Raw genomic sequence first — 22027 nt, 5'->3', positions numbered from 1 at the left:
TCATTTTTTCAAGGTTGGCATAGTACACTGTAATGTTTCTGGCCTGAAGTGGCTACTGAAAATCATATCGTTTTTCGAGTTTGGCTCCTAACTTAATCCTATGATGCTGAGGTGACTTGCAACCACTTGCTGTACTATAGGATTTGGGGGTTTTTTTATTCTCAGTATTAAGATAGTTGAAATCTCAGAAGCTGTGTTGTGTTCTCTTTAAAATATCCTATGCAAAAGTGCCCTTTTTTTAAAGGAAGTCAGAATTTTCCTAGAGAGCTCAACATGGCTTTATGATTAAGGTGGAGACTAGGGAAGGGAATTCTATTCATGGCTCTACCTTAAATGTACTATATGGCCTTGAGCAAGTCACTAAGAGCCAAATTCATACAAAATCTTGTCCTTTAATTTAGAATGCCCAAACTGAGATACTGGGGCCCTGATTTCCAGAGGTGCTGATCACCTAGATATCCCTTTGACTTCACCTCCTTATACCTGTTTTCTCATTTATAAAATGGGGCAACTAATACTTATCTCCCTTATGGGGATCTTTTGAAGCTAAATTCATTGATTTATAAAGCACATGAAGAGTCAAAAATGAAAAGTGCTATATGAATTTAATCCTGCACACTCAAGTAAATGGAAGCTTTGACATTAAATGGATCAGGTGCAGGATTGAACCTTAGAAGTCCAATCTATTAATATTGTCATTATTTAGTAAACTAATAGCTTGATAACCAGAGCTGGGCAGAGAAAGACAATTCTGATACACAGAAGATTTTGTTATTTCAAAATCTGGTTTCATGATGATTAGGAACAAAACTTACTTAGTGGGTCGGGAGAGCTAAAGAGTAAGGTATTTAATGCCCCTTTTGCTTCAGTCTTCATTAAAAGGTTACTTGTGACTAGATGCTGAATATAAGAACATAAGAATGGCCATACTGGGTCAGAACAAAAGTCCATCTAGCCCAGTATCCTGTCTTCTGACAGTGGCCAACGCCAGTTGCCCCAGAGGGAATGGACAGAAACAGGTAATCATCAAGTGATTCATCCCATATTACCCATTCCCAGCTTCTGGCAAACACAGGCTAGGAACACTATCCCTGTCCATCCTGACTAATAGCCATTGATGGACCCATCTTCCATGAACATATTTAATATTAACAACTAAGGGAAAGGAACATAAGCCAGAATAGAGAAAGAACAGGTTAAAGAATATTTAGCTAAATTGGATGTATTCGGGTCAGCAGGGCTGGATGACATTCATACTACAGTTCATAAGAACCAAACTGAAACAATCTTGGATTATCTTTGAGAATCCATGGAGGAGAATTATGTCCCAGGGAACTTGAAAAGGGCAAACATAGTTTAAGCATCTTTAAAAGGGGGGACTAAAAGGACACAGGGAATTATAGATCAGTCAGCCTAACCTGCATACCTGGAAAGATACTGGAACACAATTACACAATCAATTTCTAAGCACCTAGAGCTTAAGCGGATGATAAGTAATAGCCAAAATGAATTTGTCAAAGACAAATCACGCCAAACTAATGTAATTTCCTTCGACAGAGTTACTGACTTTGATTATCTTAATTACAACGTGCATAAGAACATTTGTGTTACTTCAACTCTCTCTCGATTTGCCCCATGAGCTAAAACTGAGATCTCTAAGGGGAAAAACTGAAAAATTGCACTATTGCATTAATTATGTTAGTAAGGAAAAGATTACTCAGGATAAGCCTTTTTTCTTTTCTTTTTCTTCTGCACATGGGTTGGGTTGCAAGAACTTAGCTCACCATATAATTCATTGACTTGAAAACAGATCATTTTTATGTTGTCCAGAGTTCAATAGTAGTTTCAGGGATGACAAAGAGTAGTTACTACCCTACACATCTAGCTAATTACATAATCCTTCTTTAGCATACATGGAAGCAATATAGTACAAAGCATTCTAATGCATGTGAAAGATTAATTGGAGGATTAGCACATCTGTTACACAAAAGTATTGGTTTTAAACTGTACATGACTTCACTCAGCCTCTGTGAAATAAAATACTTATAAAGTAATACAGCCAAATTCTATTCATCATTGCATCACTGCAACCCCATGGGCTTTGAAAAAAGCCAATGGTGTTGCCAGGGTAAACAGAGGGCAGAACTTAGCCCACTGAGATCTCTTTCTTTTTTATAAATTGACTACGTATCTTTTCATTCTAGTGTAATTATATTTTTAATCTTCTGTTCAGTTTTTTTGCTCCTGTCATTGCTATAACTTTTCTTATGTTCAGATTTCATTCTTCACATTTATATCTAATTTTGCAAGCATTTAAATGAAAAACATATTAGTGACGCTTTAATTTAGCCAACTACTAACTTATGCAATCACATATGTCTCCATTACCTTACTCTCCCACTCTTACTCATGGGGCTTCATCCAATATCACTGAAGTCAATGGAACAGTTACCACTGAGTGCAGTGGACATTTGATCAGTATTGTCTATATCCAGCTATCTGGAGAAGGGTATATTTTATTTGTTTGTATTGTGGGATCTTAACCCCAGTATGGGTTCCATAAATTCAGCACAACAAAAATATTAATAAATAATGACAACAACAACAGAAAGGCTGGGTGACCACTCTCAAACTGTGGCCACACTCAAATTATAATGAGAAGGTGTGGCACAGGGACTACAGGACCAATATATAATGCTTCATCTTGAGCTGGACAAAAATTGCTCAGTTCAAGAGTTAGCACAGCTTTTATTTTATGAGGTCAACAGCAATTTCCTCCATTTTATAAAAATTAGGCCTGGCCCTTGATCTCCTGGCTGCCAACGTAGCCCTCCAGTTCAACAAAGTTTGCACTTAATTATTTTAATTATTTAAGCTTATAAAAGTTAAGCTTTTCTAAATACAAAACCAAAGTTTTAGAAATGTTAAAGATCTGATCTGGTTATCACCCCACACATAGGTCACTGTATAGTACTTCGCCATTTCATGGTTCTCAGAACAATGTGGGATTATTCACCAAATGTGTAATACATACAAGGACAAGTTAAATAACTACCTTACCCCAGACTAACTTCACTTAGGTTAGTTTCTATGAGCTCTTTAGGACTGATGTAACAAAATAGGACCAATTACAATTCTTCTACATGAGGACAGGGCCAAGGCACAAAGCCTAAGTTTTGGGGATCTATCAGGAAGAGCAAGGAGGGGTTAGGGAAGTGAAATGTACTCCCCTAACTCAATGTCAAGAAGCAGAGCAGCCCTCTTTCTCCTCCTACACACACAGTTGCTGTTCCAGTATGTGTGTCAGGCCCTCCATGCCAAGTGTGCACAGTGATGGGAGTTTCTGGATATGTGGAAACATAGCTCCTGTGCAGGGCTGGCTCTAGGCACCAGCATTGCAAGCATGTGCTTGTGGCAACACTTTACAAGGGGTGGCATTTTGACCCTTTGGGGGCTGCACTTTTCAAGGGGCAGCACTCCGGCTTTTTTTTTTTTTTTGCTTGGGGCGGCAAAATACCTGGAGCCGGCCCTGCTCCTGTGGCTGCTCCAAGACTGTACCCCAGCTCTTGCATATTGCAGCTTTCTGGATGGACCCATCTCAGTTTGCTCAATTCTCTCCTCAACTTGCACAGTCTAAGCTGTCTTCCTCAGAATGGAGGTGACTGACCACCCCAACTTCCTACTGGAGATTCATGCATGAAAGAGCCCCTCCTTACATAAACCTGGGATGATCCTACCAAATAACTGTCATCCTCTTGGGCTAGATTCTGTTGCCAGAAGAAACTTCACCAAGCAGGAAAATATGTAGCATGTTGGTGGAGGAGAACGGAGTGAAATTCTCCTGTGTGGTTAGGGCAAATGTTATTCAGTTTGCACTACACAGAACTTAGTAAGAAAATATTGAGATGGGAGCAGAGGGAAAAAGTTAATGAGGGAAAAAAGATGACATGGAATGATGTGGAGTGAAAAGAGCCCAGCAACCTGCCCTTTACCCCCTCCTCAAACTCTTCTTCTACTCCTTTAATAACATTATTTTAATAAAATGTTTTCTTAAGCCATTCCAGAACAGAACAAACTATGCCAGTATATTGGGCACTGAAATTTAAGCATAGTTTTCTGCTACATTAAGTTTTATGATAGGAGTTTGTACGGAAAGGTTTTGGGGAGCAACTCTGCTCCATTCTGCCAGTTTTTGTTGTTCATTTCTTCTTGTGCAAGCACCCTAAAAAACGATCCATAGAAAAGTAAAGCCATGCAATATTTAAAAAGCACAATTATATCCAAAGGAGGAATAAAAATGATTCATTCTTTGAACTTCACTTGTGAGAGTTTTCTGGAAGGGAAAAGGGAGATACAGCAACATAAATCAGTGGTTAATACAGCCAAAGATGTCTACACATCTGTTTAGTTTTTATTTTTGTAAAAAAACAAAAAAAACACTGGATTTATTAGTGCCAGTGAATGTTCATTGTAAGGTAACAGGAACTAAGCTAATCTGGGTAGCAACTTACATCAAAGGATATCAAAATAATATTTCTTGTAAGTGAAACATAACATTTCATTTTAATTCTGTTCTTGCTGACTAGAAGTCCCACTTACCTGCTTATGAAACCTTTAAGTTGCTACAGTCAAACAGGATTCTGGTAGAACTTGGCACAATTTAACTGTTCATCCATACAACACCTCTCACCTTTCTGGAGCACTCATTCATACATACGTACATAATGCATATACATCATGACTAAAGCCATGTATGGCCTAAAGCACACATAGAATAGTTCATTCTAAAATAACATATTTCTACATCAAAAGCAGGTCACTGTATTTACAGCAGATGATCTAAGCTTTACAGATGGGCTTTTGCTTGAAGATCTTTTCATTGACATACATTAAAACGTTCAAGTTGTCAAATTATTTATCAGATTAAAGATGTATCTACAGGAAGATCTGTTTGATCATGTGCAAGAATTCTAAGGCAATAGTAGTAGTTGTTCCACAGGACTAGTGCTGCCATTGCAATGATCTCATCATACGTGTAATAAGTCTTTATTCTTCAGATGCAGCCAGGCATAGTGAGACATTCATGATCTGCAGATTGTTGGCTCAAAGGTCTAAAATTTTTCATTGAGTGTTTAATGTTCATGGAATAGCACCATAGAAATTCTCTTTCAACAAAAATCCTGTTTGTTTTTTGCCATTACAGAAATTCTTATTTCCAGAAAACAAGTTATACTGTCCTTTCAATGGGTTGGGAAACGTTTCTTTTGGATACTACTTTCAGCTTTGTTTCTGGTTAGCTAAAATGGATAATTAGCTCATTCATAAAATGTTCCAGGAAATACAAGTTAGCAGCAGTTATGATTTTACTACTGAAAATGAAATCAGTAATTGGAGTTTCAGATGATTCTATTCATGATTATTTCTGTTTCCCAGAGGATAAAGATTTTGATTTACAACAGGTCTGTTAAACGTTAACTCAGTTTCTTATCGGGCTCAGTGCAAAATAAGAGCACATCATCAGTTATAGCTTACTTAACCAATACACTTGACATTTTCAATTACTTACTATCCAAGTTCTGAGTGTACTAATAATGGCGATGAATAAAATGCTTCAGACTTTTCAATGTGCTGGTAAAATGAAATCAATTACGCTACAGGAGATGTGATTTTCCAGTTTCAAAATATTGGTAAACTAACAGGAGAGATGAATCCCTACAAAAGTACAGACCAACCTCAGAAGACTTTCCTTTTTCATATCTCCTTTTATGGCCTTTGCATGCATTGTATCTTTGATACAAAGCCGAAGCAATTTCAATAAGATATAAGGACAGTTTTCTCTATGTGTGACCTGAAGGAGCATTTTGACTCCTGGACCACATAAATTTCAGAAGGAAGAACAGTTTGCACTTCCACTGAATGTAAGTGATTGAATCTGCAAGCATCTATGCAAACATCAAGCTGGAAACAAAAGCTTTTACAGTTTCCCTGGAAGCATGCAATGCCCTTTCACCAGCTTCACAGAGACAGTCAAGCATGGAGCCCACATGCCATTACCATGTCCATTCCATTGGGATAGATGAAAGTTTCACTGTGAACTAAAATGTTTCTGGTCATATACATTTTGCTTCCAACTGAACCCATTATATAAAACATTTGTGCTAATAATGTCAGTAAAAAAATACGGCTTCCTTCCTCTCCATCACACTAACTCTCTCTTTCTTTCTTATTTTCTGGCATAGAGGTTCTTGCGTTATTTTTTGGTGTGAATGCTATCTTGATATTTTATACTTTTGTATCGTATATGAAATCCTTTCTTGTTGATTGTATCGTCAGTATGAAAATGAAGTAAAACAGCATCTCCAGCTGAATACATTTCTTCTGGTGGCTAGAATAAATAGATACATAAGTTAAAGTTGTTTTTTTCACCTTTTACTCTATTAGTTCTTTTTTAGTTAAGATCTTTTCTTATGGATTTTTTCATTCCTCTTTAAACAGTATAATTTAATAGCATCATTCACAGTGGATAGAACCAATACCACCATTCAAAGTGGATACAACACCTTTATACAGGCAGCAATACGTCTTAGTCTAACATTATAAAACAATGCAGGAACAAATTTCAGAGACTCATACAGCATTTTTCCAGAACAACATAGTGAAAAATGTAATAGAACTATACATACTGGAACAGACTCATGGTCTATCTTGTTCAGTAGCCTGTCTCTAACAGTGGTCAGAACCAGATGCTTTAGAGGAAGACGTAGGAAACCCCACAGTAGGGAGAGGTGAGATAATCTCCACACCAAGAAAGCCTCGTCCTCGCCCCTAAGAGGATAACCCTGAAGCATGAGGTTTTAACTTTTTTAGTATTAATTATTATAACTGGATATTCTTGTTATCCATCCAGTCCCTCTTTGAATCTTAAATTCCTGGCATAAATGACATCATGTGGCAATGAGTTCCACAGCCTAGCTATGTGTTGTGTAAAAAAATATTTCCTTTATCAGTTTTGAATTTGCCACCTTTCCATTCTTTTGAATGTTCCCTTGATTTAGTATTATGAGGCTGGCAGAACTGAAGCTCCCAATCTATCTTTTCTATACCACTGATTATTTTAGGTAGTTTTATCACATCTCATTTTATTCATCCCCTTTTAAAGGGAAACTATCCCAATCTTTTCCATTACTCTTCATGTGAAAGTTTTTCCATGCTCCAAATCATTCTCATCACCCTGTCCTGGACTCCCTCTATTCTGCTGTATTTCCTATGGGGTGACCAGTAACGTACACAGTATTCCACATGCAGATTTACCACTGATTTATATAATGGCATTATCTAATTTTCTGTATTATTCTCTACCCCATTCTTATTCTTATACCCTAACATTTTGTTTGCTTTTTTCACTGCAGTTGCACCATGATCAGAGGCCTTTGTTGAGCTGTCTACAATGATGTCCAGGTCCTTTTTCCTAAGCTACACTCTAAGGGTATTAGTAGTTTGTGCTTTCTGCTCCAATGTTATTACTTTGCATTTATCAATATTGAATTTCATCTGCTATCATGTTTCCCATTCACCTAACTTGAGTAGGTCTCTCTGAAGTCTCCTCTGGATAGACTAACCTATCTAATGAAATTATAACAATTCAATACACCAAAACACAGTTGGCTAAATTCTGCTTTCTACTGTACTGGTACAAATCCAGAATAATCTGACTGTAATCAAAGATGATAGTCTGGAAATACACGGCCATAATGGAGAGCAGAATATTGTTTAATTTGGATGCTCTGCTAAAAATCCATCCTAGTATAGTAAAGTCTGGAAAAGCGGCAATTAAACTGTGTAATGTAGACATGACAAACAAGTACAGCTGTCCTCAAAAAAACTAATCTAATGGGTAAATTTTAAAAGTTAAAACATTCAGTGCAGTTAGAATGCTTGTTTGGAGTGGATCCAAACTTTTAGATTCCTACTCTTTCTATCTCCACAATGGCTCCTACTTACCACAATTAATCTCTCTCCCACTCATGACCACCCCTATCTTCTGATGATCCCATTGCTTAGCACCGCAGCTCTATTGGGATCTGGTTTACACTGAATTCAAATTTTGCCCCACGTGAGGCTGTGTTCCCAGAGTACCTGTTGTGCCCTTGACTGCATAATGTTTGTAATTATTGGTGGTTACACTAGCACTGCAATGAGATTGACAACGTGTGTATAATTGTAAATGCAGACAATAGAAATGGAGCGAGCAGAAGGCTGGGACCCACTAGAGAGTCACAGCTTAGGAAGGATTCCATTATCTATAAGAATATTGCAGGGTAGGGAAGTGAGCTTCATGTGTGTTGGGAGTTCAAAAGAATAGTTAGAGTCTTCTGAAATTTGCATAAAAGGTTTGAAAATAGGTCAGCAGGTCTAGGCCATTTTTTTTTCTGAACTACCTCTCCCCTTATTGAAGAACGGTAAGTTTAACAAACTGAATATAAAATCTGGAACATGCCACTTGAAAAATACTTAAGATTTTTATTAATGTAGCCTGTGCTGTTCCTTGTACTGACAGGTCAGTTATACAAATGATGGACAATAGCACATCTGGAGCTTTTATACTACACTATGATGTGATCAGACAGTTTCATTTTTATAGCAGGTAATAGCAAGGAGGATGAGATGAGTGAATAGCTTTAGAGAAAGCTAAAATAGTCAGAACATAGTGGGGGAGGGATAGCTCAGTGGTTTGAGCATTGGCCTACTAAACCCAAGGTTATGAGTTCAACCCTTGAGGGGGCCACTTAGGGATCTTGGGCAAAATCCGTACTTGGTCCTGCTAGTGAAGGCAGGGAGCTGGACTCAATGACCCTTGAGGGTCCCTTCCAGTTCTAGGAGATCGGTATATCTCCATTATTATATTATATTATTCACCCCATCATAAAACTATGAATTATGTCATCTAGAGGGTGGACAGGGCTCTGTTCTGCCACCTTTACTCATATTTTGGGACTACTGATAAAGGTACCGAGGTACTGCTCAGTGTAGAATGTCAGAATTGGGCACCTAGTAGTATTTTTGTTGTTTTGAGGGTTAGTTAAGGTTCTATCTTTTCCTCCTTTCCTTTCCCTCAAGCTTAATATGCTTAAAAGGGGTTGATTTGGCTCTGTTCAGAGCAAGTCAGCCTGAGGTGAGACATCTGGATCCTCAAGTATCAGAGGTGTAGCTGTGTTAGTCTGGATCTGTAAAAGCATCAAAGAATCCTGTGGCACCTTATAGAATAACAGATGTCTGGGACCCACTAGAGAGTCACAGCTTAGGAAGGATTCCATTATCTATAAGAATATTGCAGGGTAGGGAAGTGAGCTTCATGTGTGTTGGGAGTCCAAAAGAATAGTTAGAGTCTTCTGAAACTTGCATAAAAGGTTTGAAAATAGGTCAGCAGGTCTAGGCCAGATGTCTGTTAGTCTATAAGGTGCCACAGGACTCATCTGGATCCTCATACTTCATAGGGCCAGACTGTTTTTGGTCCCAACATTGCTGTGCAGGGGAGTAAATGCTACCACCTCATGTCGGATCTTGTCAAATCTTGGGTCTGCATGCAATGAGAGAAACAACAAGAAGCAAGAGCTGTACACCAGATACTTACCTTCTTCCCTTGTTAGCAAGTGGGTGAAGCCCTGACTCCCCTTTCCTCAACTCACTGGGCCTGCAGAGTGAGGCCAATGCAAAGGGAGATGTAAGTTGGGCAGTAAGCTATCTTCTCCCAGGAGCCACAATTCCTTTTCAGAGATCCTACTTGGATGGCACAGTGGCACAGCTATGCAAAGCCATCTACTTAACCTAAAATTATTCTCTCATTCTAGACCTATACTTCTTTAGAATCAGGTTAGAAATCAGAATGGAACAAGAGAACAACCATGTGACAGATGTTAGTCACATTGCTTAATGCAGTACTACAAAGTGCCCAGATATTAAAGTGACGAGTGCGGTATAAAAACCTATACAGAACAGACTAAAGAATTTTACTTTCAACTTCATATGCACTAGCATAATGATGCAATACTCTGGCTACAAAGACCACAAAATATTTATTGACTGAAAATATTTCAATAGAATATTTTTTGAAATCATAGGAACATATCTATTGTTCCCAGATTTTGGTAAAATATTTTATTTATTTTTGACAAAACCTACAGTTTGGAGAAAACTATCTGACAGTGACCCTGTAAGAATTTTTATTCTGTAGGTTTTCTGTGCATAAATATAAGCTTCAGTTACTGATTACTTACCCCCGATCCGCAAAATCGGCCAAGTCTCACACCTGTTCTATCATGGCCATCAAAGAGTTCAACGTAGTCATAACCACAATCTGCCTCTTCTTCCACCTCAAATATCTGAAATGTTAACTCTACTCGGTAGCCACGCTCTGATACTAACAACCACTCACAGTCCATTTGAACTGGATAGTTGTTGTCACCAAACTGAGCATGAGAGTACAGATCTCTGGGCTTCGATTCAGCTTTCAGTCGACCACCACACTCTGTATGAAGGAAACAAATAAAGACTAAGGATTAGCTTTCTTCAGTACAGCTCATCATTCTCTTTTCCTGTAAGGCTAGCCTTGCTCAGGACGGGTAATGCTGGGGCATTACATATTGTATGTCAATATTTTCTTAATACATCTATTTATATGAGTTAGTAAATTTCTAATTATATGGGTTAAGATATATATTGCTTTACAGATTCACTCAGGTGTAGCTTGTCAAAAATAATTCCGTGTTTAAAAACATGTATATTACAATATTTTATAGAAAAAACTGTTTTGAAAAATGTTACATTTCACTTCATGAAAAAAAAATTAAGACCCATAAACTGGGCTACAAATAGTTTACTTGACAGAAGCAGCTATTATTGTATATTTGAAGATCAAAACATAACTATGTTTACTTCTTCTATCTAAACATTTTAACTAGTTTCAATTAATAAATATTTGTTCTTCATTATATACATTTTCATTGTGTTTAGCTTTCTATACTACATCAGTGAGTTAAAGTTACAGGCACTATTTAAAAGCAGCTAGGAACACATGTAAAGCTATATTTTGAAAAAACTTTGCATTGTTGATTAGATTTCTAGGGAAGGTTTGGCTGGGTTCTTTTAATTTTAACAGCTGCTCATCTGCTCCCTATTTCTTCCCAGGCCTCAGTCGTCTGCTTATGACATTCATTTCTACAGTAACTATACCAAAATCTGTTTATGTTAGGATCCTGCCTAGCGGCATTATATTTTATGATGAGCTAAAACAAATCCCAAAATCCAAACTGAGCTCTGGAGAAGAGAGGAGCTGGTCATGAACTCTGTGGATCAGGCCCAACTTTAACAATAAATTTTGATGTCATATGTTGAAGATTCTGAATTCAGATAGGAAATAATAGGAACACATAGATGCTTAAAACTGCAATTGTATAGTATTCATGAAAATATGTCTATTAAGAATCAAGTGAAGCAAAACAGAAAATATTATATAATATGTAAGTGTAATGATTCTATTAAACTTGATTTATAGCTCAACGTAGGATTTTAAATTCTTCTAGACAAGCACGTACCATTTTCAGACAAAATCAGAAATCCCACCATAGCTGATTCACAGGATACCTTCATGAGGTTTCATACATGCGTACTTGTGTGCATTTTTTCGCACTTCACAACTGTGCATTATCAAAGCTACAGATGAGATGCCTCAACTGGGCTCAGTTTACTGTTTATTCTAATTTGCTGGCTACTTCACTTTTTTGTGAATTCAGTTACATTTTTGCTTTTGACTGGAATAAGAGGGTTGTTAAGAGGGTTTACACAGTTAAGACATAGAACAGCTGTAAAAAAGGAATACTTTTAATCAACTGTATGTACTCTTTCCCTCATATATGCTATTGTTTCTATGAGCTTAAAAGAAAGCTCCATCCATATTACCAGCTGCAAAAATGTTAAAGCAAGAAGAATTTCTCACATATATAAAAGGAGAACCAATTTAAGAAATAAAGAGGAATTTTTCACAAGATCTTAAGTCCCCTTTTCCAAAGTGACTGAAGGACTTAGGAACCTAAATCTCATTAGAAATCAATGGGATTTAGGGTCTGAAGTGCCTATATCATTTTTGAAAATGCACACCATACTCCAGTCAGCCTCTGAGATGGGGAGACTTTGTCAGGGCCATTAGGGGCAAGAAAACACTTGGCACCTGTAAGGATTGACCCTTTCTCGTTTCCTCCCCTCTCCATGGGCACTCAGCCTCCTTGTGAGCTTGAAAAGGGTAGGAAGGGGGCTCCTTGACTGACTGGATGCAAGGGTGCAGCATAAGCCTATTGGCTCCCATGCACACAAGCAAAGGGCTTATAAACCCTTCTCCCTGCCCAGGGCACAATTCTGCACCCTGATCAAAATTTCCCCCCACTCACTGTGGGCATCACCCTAGTCACCTTTTTAGCCAGATTGGCCTGGGCAGTGTGGGGTTTTTTGCCTTCCTCTCAACAGCCCAGGAACCAGTCGATAGATTGCACTGAAAAATTCATGTTGTTGCAACTCAGCAGGTACCCATTGCGGTTACTTGTTCAATGGAGGATCTGGTTCCCTGATAAACTGGAATTGGAAGTGGACTACTAGAAGGCTTGTCCAAAAATGGTGGGGAATTGAACTAGGACTCCTAACATCTGGAACAGCAAGGAGACAAACCCACTTATACGAGAGAAGATGGTAAGGTCCCAGCAATGGTGCTGAGACTATGCTCACAGTGTGGAGGGCTGATGGCAGCCCTCTCCCAGATGGTACAGGTTAAAGAAGGAAGGATGACCTGCACCAAAGGAGTTATTGCTGGATAGTTCCCAGGTGTGTTACTCAGTAAAGCTGAGCCTAGTGTCATTCCTGGTGTCTTGTCTTGTCTTCCTGTGCTGTTGAGGACAATGGGAGTTATACTGTTTGGACACTTAAATGCTTTTGAAAACTTTACTCTAGGACTCATTTATATTATGTTAAAACTGTGGTAGAGAAACTGATTTTAAAAGTTGTTTAAAATGTGTTCAGGCTAATGCAGTTTAAACAGTTTGCTCTACAGTATGGAATTATTACAACCATTTAAAACAATGTTTAATCTCCTGGGAGATGCATGCTTTTTAAAACATGCTTCTAAATAGGTTATACCCTTTATTATGGGCAGGAATACATTAATTTTACATTATGACTATATTAATATTAGTTAAATACTAATTCTTTAATTTGTGCTGCAGACTTGGATTTATAGTCTCAGGAAATTAATATTTTAAATTGGAATTGTTTAAGAAATTGAACATATTCAGCTCCCAAAATACTCATCACTTCCCAAGCCTGACAAATGCAAAAAAAACCCCCAAAACCCAACCAAAAAAATGCAACTATGATTGGAAACTTCGCATCAATTCACAGAATCTGGGGAACTGCATATTGAATATGAGTCAGCAATGTGATGCAGTTTCAAAAAAGACTAATATCATTCAGAGACATATTAATAGAGTGCTATATATAAGAAATGGGAGCTAGTTGTCCTGCTCTACTTTGTCCTGGTAAGGCCTCACTCAGAGAATTGTATCCAATTCTGTGTGCCATGCTTTAGCAAAGATATGGATAAACTGGAGAGCATCCAGATGAGACTGACAAAAATGATAAGAGGTTTAGAAGACTTGACCTATGAGAAAAGGGCATGTTTAGTTTTTCAGAAATGAAAACTGAGAGGAAGGCCTGATAACAATCTTCAAGTATGCTAAGGGCTAGTATAAAGAGTACAATGGTCAGTTGTTCTCTATTTCTATGAAAAGTAGGACTAGACACTCATCCGTTAGATATTAGGAAAACCTTTCTAACTATAAGGGTAGTTGAACTCCTGAATAGGTTTCCAAGATAGGCTGTGGAATTCCCATCTGTGGAGATTTTTAAGAACAGGTTGGACAAACACCTTTCAGGGATGGTCTGGGTTTACTCGCTCCTGCATAGGGGTTTGGACTAGATGAACTCTCGAGGGCTCTTCCACACCTACATGTCTATAATTGTCCAAAAAATCTGGAAGGGAATACAAAGTTTAGTGGCATGAGTTTTGGATTCTGTGTCAGACTGCTCCTTCTGAGATTACTATATGACACCTGGCCTTGGGCCAGGGAGTATAAAGCCAGAAGATTGTGCCAGTACACGGAGAGAGGGGAATGGCTCCTTGGGCTCTTTCTGCCTGTCCTAGCACAGTCATGCAGGGTTAGGAGTAATGCCGACAGACCCTGGTTGTCGGCAGGTGAGACTGAATCTGGGGAGCTTAGTGCATGAGCCTCTACCACATGAGCTAAAAGCCAACTGGCTGTTAGCTATGGCTGTAGAGCAAACTCATTTAAATCCCTTTCTAAATGGTCTCAGTGCCACTTGATGGGACAGAACACCACACCCAGGAGGCGTGTGGGTTACATACTTCCCCTAGCTGAGGAAGCACATCCTGAGCATCAGAGACTTCCCAGTTGAAATACCGGACGAGCCCCCACTTGTAACGCCAACAGACCCCAGTCGTCGGTGTGTGGGATCGAAACAGGGGCCTTCAGAGCCTAGTGCCTGAGTCTCTACTGCACAAGCTAAAAGCCAACTGGCTGTTAGCTAAGGCTGTAGAGCAGAATTATTTAACACTCTTAATGGTCTCAGTGCCACTAGATGGGACAGAACATCACACCCAGCAGGTGTGGGGGTTACATAGGTACAATCTTTTTATTACCACCCCTGATCTCACTCACATAATCTAGCCTTTTTAAATTAAATATTATTTATTATTATGTTATGGAAGCAATAAAATGAAGAAAAATAATATATGCTTTGAAAACTCCTTGATTATATATTCATAAATGCAATATCCATAAGGATACTTATTCAGACAAAATTCCCACTAAAATTAACATTTATGCTTTCATTAAGACTGCAGGATAAAGTCCGTATTCTGTACAAACAGTACATACAAACTGTATTCCTAAACACTACATTGCTATGCTATCAGTTAACTTAATGGACTTTTTGTGAAAAATTTTCCTTCAAAAATTAACTTTGAACAATATATGAGCAAAAAATGCACCTTTTTTATTCTACATTCTTAAAAAGAATTAAGCAGATTTAGTTTTTCAGCATTCTGAAGGAAAACACTCTACCTGTGCTGAGATATTATACACAAAGTTTCCGCATCAAGTGGAAGTTATAAACCTCTTCAAACAGACATTTATAAGGGAAATACCAGCAAGCCATTAACTGTACAAAAAAGATTAGGGGGCTGGCTCAGGGAACTGGGCTTATTTGTCTGCAGAAGAGGAGAGTGAGAGGGGATTTGATAGCAGACTTCAACTACCTGAAGGGGGGGTTCCAAAGAGGATGGAGCTAGACTGTTCTCAGAGGTAGCAGATGACAGAACAAGGAGCAATGGGGTCTGAAGTTGCAGTGAGGGAGGTCTAGGTTGGATATTAGAAAAATCTATTTCACTAGCAGGGTGGTGAAGCACTTGAATGGGTAATCTAGGGAGGTGGTGGAATCTCCATCCTTAGAGTTTTTAAGGTCAGGCTTGACAAAGCCCTGGCTGAGAGGATTTAATTGGGGTTGGTCCTGCTTTGAGCAGCGGGTTGGACTAGATGAATTTCTGAGGTCTTTTCCAACCCTAATCTTCTATGATTCTATGATTTTACGTAGCAAGGTAACTGGTAACACTTTGAAATACTGTGGGCATAGATTTTAATTTCCTTTATGTAATGATTACTGCAATTGTGTAAATGGAAAGAAACCACATAAACCAGTAGTATTACAACACCCATCTTTACCAATAGTTTTGTTTTTTTAATTATTTACTGTAAAATTATAGTAAGGACCAATCAAACCTTTTATATATAATTTTGTGAAAATCATAATGGTCATTGTGTGGTAGAGAAGACTGGAGGGAGTCATACAAATGATCTGGTAGGATTTGGGAAGGATGAAGTAAAGCACATGATAATTTTTTCAGTCCCTCTTAAGAGTTAAAATGTACATGTGTAACACATGTGGTTGTAGATGTACAATTGCAGCAGACACAAAGGGAGATAAGGAAGGGCCTGATCCAGCAAACACATCATGAGCGTACTAAGTGTTTGCAAATCAGGCCCTATAACAAGAAAGAGAAGTACACTGAATGTCAGCGTAAACAAAGCTTTCATTTTTCCACCATCAGAGCAAAAATGGTGAGAAAGAGCCAGGTTCTGATGTCTGGTGGCTCTGCCAAAAGGAGAAATTAATCACATAAAGTATCAAAGATTATTTCTCTACAAAAATGCAAGATAAAAAAAATCTAATTTGAATTTTATATTTTATATTTATATTTGAATTAATTTACAATGACTTGATAGTTGTACACACACTTCTTTGTTGCATGTGATGTTTTAGATAATGTTAAACTACATGGATACAATATAGACTACTCATCCTTATACCCAAGATTAGGGATTTTTGTGAGTCAGCAAAGCCTTAGTATGCTAGAAATCGTATTTATATAATATCCACATTAGTATGCAGTTTACAAAATAATCTCTGAGTAAGAATTGATTGTGGTAAATGAAGAAATATTATTTCTACTGTAGAGATTGGGGAAATATTCTATTCTACTCTAACGTAAGTGCTGGAACTAGGGCTACTGCTGCAACCCTTGGCTTGAAGTGGTTTCCATTATATACAGGGTTTACAGCTTGGTTCAGTGGCTCTCAGAACCCCCACTATTGTTACAGCATCCCTGCTCTCAAATATTTTTGAATGGTTCCTCTTCTCTTTACAAACATATCTTGGAGGTTAAAAATTTTAGAGTCACCACTAGGGGTCATTGTAAGCCAAGCAACTTCAGAAAATTAATGTTTGTAACATAGAAAATGTCCTAAGCAACCAATTAATGGAATTTCAAAACATATTTTGAATTACAATAATTCCTATCAAGCACCAAAAGTAACTGCTAAGTCTGAAGGAGACTAAACTTTTTAAAACCTTGTTTATTTTGAGCAAGACTGTCAATTTTGTTTTGCTTATTTTTACCTTTGCTTATCATTCCTTTTTTAACTGTAGAAGAAAGTGTTACCTGTTAACATAAAATCCTATGTTTTATTTAAAATCATAGAAGACAAAAATCAGAGACTATTTTGGTACACAGAACACTACATTAAAATAGCTCCACTGGAAATGAAATTAGAGGCTGTTGAATCTTTTATAAGTATAGTCAGTTATAGCATTAATTATAAAGAATACAAATTTCTTAAAAACCTGTTTCTCAAATCTGCTGAATTTCAAAAGAAATCATGCCTCTCCTTAGGAAAGAATTCACCATTGTCTTGCTTTTGGCTCTTACTAGATCTTTTTCCAAAGTAACTGATTACTTTTTAATGACTGTCAGCATCAACATTAAGGTTAAAAAAACCAAAAACAAACAAACAAACAAAAATTCCAAAACAAAAAAAGTAATGAGATGGCAAAAAAGAGTTAATTCCAGAATCCTGACAATATTTCCTTTCATCTCTGAGTTCAGATTTCATCTATTGCCTCCAAGGATTTGTTCAGATTTATTCGTAGCACTGATTTATCTACTAAACAATTGCTCATAGAGCAAGAAAATCCTGAATGTCTCCATCCAGGGAAAATTATCAGTAAATGACATCCTGATTTCCTAACCTGTAGAGTGTGTGGCTTGGAAACCTTTTCTTTGTACTGATGCATCAGAAACAAACCGGAGGAACATTTTATTTCCAGTAGCAACAAGAGGATCTGGTATCTTATTGCCACATAAACGTCCTAGAATTGGTGACTTTTCTGTTTCTCCATCAAACACTTCCAAGTGGTCATAAGCACATTCCTGATGTTGTTCAATCTCAAACTCATTGAAGGTCTGAAAAGAAAGCAAAATAGTGTGTTAAGAAGGACTCCCACACATATTATATCTTATACATAATAAAAATGTACTGTATATAGGTTTCCAAAAAGCAGTCTGCTTGCAATTGAGACAGCACCTGTAATTTTGTTGAGGTTATAAGCTTGGACCTTTGAATGACATACTCACTCTAAGGAAGCAGAATAATAATAAAGGCAGTGAAGTTTAACGTTGGCAGGGCACTACTCCACATAAAAGGGATTAGGACAATTGTGTCCAATCCATGGCAGAACAGAGCAAATCTGGAATACCATAGCCATTCTGTTGAATTCACAGGTCCAGGGATTATTCCAAATTTCACAGAACATCCAAAATCAGCCAGAAAATAGAAAATCTACTGGTTCCTTTTATAACTGGGGCCCTGTAACATCTATGAGATGTTGTGCTTTTATGTATGTGCTTCTTCAATGCAGTTTAAACCAATGAAATCGACGTTTCCACATGATCCTTTTAAGTAAAACATGTACAGCATGGCCCTTTGAAAACTATGCCACATAAATCAGTTTTTATAACTACATTATTTATTATATTTAAGGCTTCACTCAGCAAATTAAAATAATCTTTCTCCAGGAAATCAGTACAAGAAAGCTGCAAAAATGGCTTTTGAGTGAATTTGTAAATAAACCCCAACACGACTCACTTTTACTTGTCATGAACTCTCAAAGAGAGAGAAAAGTTGCTGCAGTTATCTTAAAGTTCACAAGTATTACTTACTTTCAGGACTGTTGCATATTTCTTCTCCACACACCAACATTTATTTTAGTGTTTATCTGAGCTCCAAGAGACTCATAACTCTCCCGAATGCCCTGGAGAGTGGAGTCCAGTTGTCCAAGATTTTAAAAGTGATTAGTGATTTTCAGTCCCTCAATTTGAGGGTACCCAGCTGAAGGTACTTTGAAAGTGTCTGATTCCCTGAGTTTGACCCCTACTCTCTGAAAATCAGACCCTTTAAACTGTCTGAAGATGGGGGCACCTGAAAATTGAGGCACCCAAAAATCACAAGTTACTTTTTACAATCTTAAACCTATTTGTCCAAAGAACAGGTAGCTCAAAGGCAGTAGGAATTTCTGAACTATATCATCTGAACCTAATCTTAAGGGACCACTTCCAGGAGCAATGAATAGTTCAGCCTCCAGATCCTTCTTGTCTTCTCCACTGAGACTGCCACCCAGTGTTCCAACTAATGACAAGTGTGCTATTTATGTGATATATGGACACTTCTCTATTCAGGACTGGACTGAGATCACCAAGCTTATTACAAATGGGACACCAAAAAGCCATGAGATATAACTTCTGGTCACTACTGACCTGGACTGGATTTGAACGAGTACCCTAAGGATGAAAGGTCAGAGAACTATGTATAAGCATTGAGAGGCTGAAATACTTCTAGGCTTCTCTGAACATTTTCACAATTAACCTTTAAATTGAAAGCTTATTCAGTTCAGTGGAATTTATTTATTATTATTAATTAGCAATTTTATGGTTCTCAAGCTATGTTTTGTTAATAAGATAAAATATCACAAAAACACTCTAGGAATAAATGCTCCTAACTGTACTCAGTGTATTTCCAGCAAAGCAAGCTCAAAGATTAAGAAGCAATATTTAAAAGGAATAAAAGCAAACAGTCTAACTCTGAGCACACATAATAACTGAGCATTCTGTCTGGTACACCAAAGCAAGTCTGATCTACTGAATCCCTGATGGAAGTCAGACAGTACAAAACGTGATGGCACTTTATATTACCAGCTGTCCTAAAGGAATTGCATATAGCTGAAGCACTGATGTTTTGGCAAATGAGAAAGAATGCTCAGAAGATCAGTTTTATTTCACAAAGAACTGGAGAGTGAAAAGATAGTACTGGACGGACACAGATTCATTTTATAGGAAAAGCTGACATTTATATGAGCGGAAGGAAATCACAGATGCAATAAAAACAGGTGTGCAGCAATCCCCCTTGCCACTCTAAAATTTCAGTCAACCATCCTATCTTCATACGGCCAGGTATGTGTTGTCATTGGGCCCCTAATAATATTTGATTAATCAAAAATACAAACAAACAAAAACCACTGAGAGGCAGTAAGAGCTGGTTATATACAATCGAGTGAATCCAATGTGAATATCAATGGGAATTCGATATGTGCTCAAAGAGCAGTCTATAGTCTGAGTTTGATTTTTAATTTTTTTTGTTTTTAAAAGGAAAATCACACTGTATTTCATTCAGTTCTGCAATCTGAAAGGTCAGTAGTTCAGAAGCACTTCTTACAATCAATAGCCTGAGAAATCTATTATTTTAAATGTTTGAATTACAATTAGGATTTGTGAGCCTAATACTCAGAAGCTATCTTCCTTAAAATGTATGTTATTTTGACATACAGTATAAAGTCAGTGTCCTACACAGAGAGAATGCAAAGAGTTTCAAACTTGTTTTAATAATCATTAAAGAATCATAAACAGACCTAGAGGATTTAAGAAAAAGCAAATATTGTATATTAAACTATTTCAAACATTAAAACAGTTTTAAAGAAATATTACAAGGAGAAATTGGCTTAAAGTTTTATCCATCGCACCCTCACATTTCCAGGGACACACAAAATTTGCTTTTCAGCTGTCTTTATTATTAAGCTCAGAAATAAAATTTTCAAAAAAACAACTTTAAAAATACTCTTTGCATAATTTAAATCAAGATGAATAAAGATTAACGAGCATGTGGACAAGGGGAATCCAGTGGATATAGTGTACTTAGATTTTCAGAAAGCGTTTGACAATGTCCTTCATCAAAGGCTCTTAAGCAAAGTAAGCTGTCATGGGATAAGGGGGAAGGTCCTCTTATGGACTGGTAACTGGTTAAATGACAGAAAACAAAGAGTAGGAATAAATGGTCAGTTTTCAGAATGGAGAAAGGTAAATGTTGCGTCCCCCAAGGGTCTGTACTGGGACCAGTCCTATTCAACATATTAATAAATGATCTGGAAAATGGGGTAAGCAGTGAGGTGGCAAAATTTGCAGATAATACAAAACTAATCAAGACAGTTAGGTCCCAGGCAGACTGCAAATTGCTACAGAAAGATCTCTCAAAACTGGGTACAGGGCAACAAAATGGCAGATGAAATTCAATGTTGATAAATGCAAAGTAATGTACACTGGAAAACATAATCCCAACTGCACATATAAAATGATGGGGTCTAAATTAGCTGTTACCACTCAAGAAAGAGATCTTGGAGTCATTGTGGATAATTCTCTGAAAACATCCACTCAATGTGCAGTGGCAGTCAAAAAAGCAAACAGAACGTTGGGAATCAGTAAGAAAGGGATAGATAATAAGACAGGAAATATCATATTGCCTCTATATAAATACATGGTATGACCACATTTTGAATGCTGCGTGCAGATGTGGTCACCCCATCTCAAAAAAGATATATTGGAATTGGAAAAAGTTCAGAAAAGGGCAACAAAAATGATTAGGGGTATGGAATGGCTTCCATATGAGGAGAAATTAATAAAACTGGGACTTTTCAGCTTGGAAAAGAAATGACTAAGGTGGAATATTATAGAGGTCTATAAAATCATGACTGGTGTTGAGAAAATAGATAAGGAAGTGTTATTTACTCCTTCTCATAACACAAGAACTAGGGGTCACCAAATGAAATTAATAGAAAGCAGGTTTAAAACAAAGAAAAGGAAGTATTTCTTCACACAACACACAGTCAACCTCTGGAACTCTTTGCCACAGGATGTTGTGAAGGCCAAGACTATAACAGGGTTCAAAAAAGAACTAGATAAATTCATGGAGGATAGATCCATCAATGGTGTCCCTACGCTCTGTTTGCCAGAAGCTGGCAATGAGTGACAAGAAATGGATCACTTGATGATTACGTGTTCTGTTCATTCGCTCTGGGGCACCTGGCATTGGCCACTGTTGGAAGACAGGATACCAGACTAGACGGGCATTTGGTCTGACCCAGAATGGCCGTTCTTATGAACTTGGGGACTTTTAGGACAATAAGCTGAGTAAAATTATTGCAGTTTTCTTTAACTCATTCTTTTTTCTGTGTATCTAGATGCATTTCG

The 22027-nt window shown here is 37.5% G+C and overlaps 1 protein-coding gene across 2 annotated transcripts in view; it reads right to left on the bottom strand.

Annotated features, from left to right (window-relative positions):
* Window positions 1-4403: 4403 nt before the first annotated feature.
* Window positions 4404-22027, bottom strand: part of TLL1 (tolloid like 1) — a 197083-nt gene continuing 179459 nt past the window's right edge. For both annotated transcript variants that reach the window (XM_050946175.1, XM_050946176.1), the window contains 3 exons: window positions 17704-17917; window positions 10275-10525; window positions 4404-6385 (listed from right to left, as the gene is read on the bottom strand). In XM_050946175.1, coding sequence (XP_050802132.1) covers window positions 6251-6385; window positions 10275-10525; window positions 17704-17917 — 600 coding nt within the window. In that variant the 3' untranslated portion in view covers window positions 4404-6250. The remainder of the gene's footprint in view (window positions 6386-10274; window positions 10526-17703; window positions 17918-22027) is intronic.

The sequence above is a fragment of the Gopherus flavomarginatus genome, chromosome 3, assembly GCF_025201925.1.
Source record: "Gopherus flavomarginatus isolate rGopFla2 chromosome 3, rGopFla2.mat.asm, whole genome shotgun sequence".
Taxonomy (NCBI): Eukaryota; Metazoa; Chordata; order Testudines; family Testudinidae; genus Gopherus; species Gopherus flavomarginatus.
The sequence above is the reverse complement of the archived record's forward strand: the minus strand, read 5'-3'. Positions and strand labels throughout refer to the sequence as shown.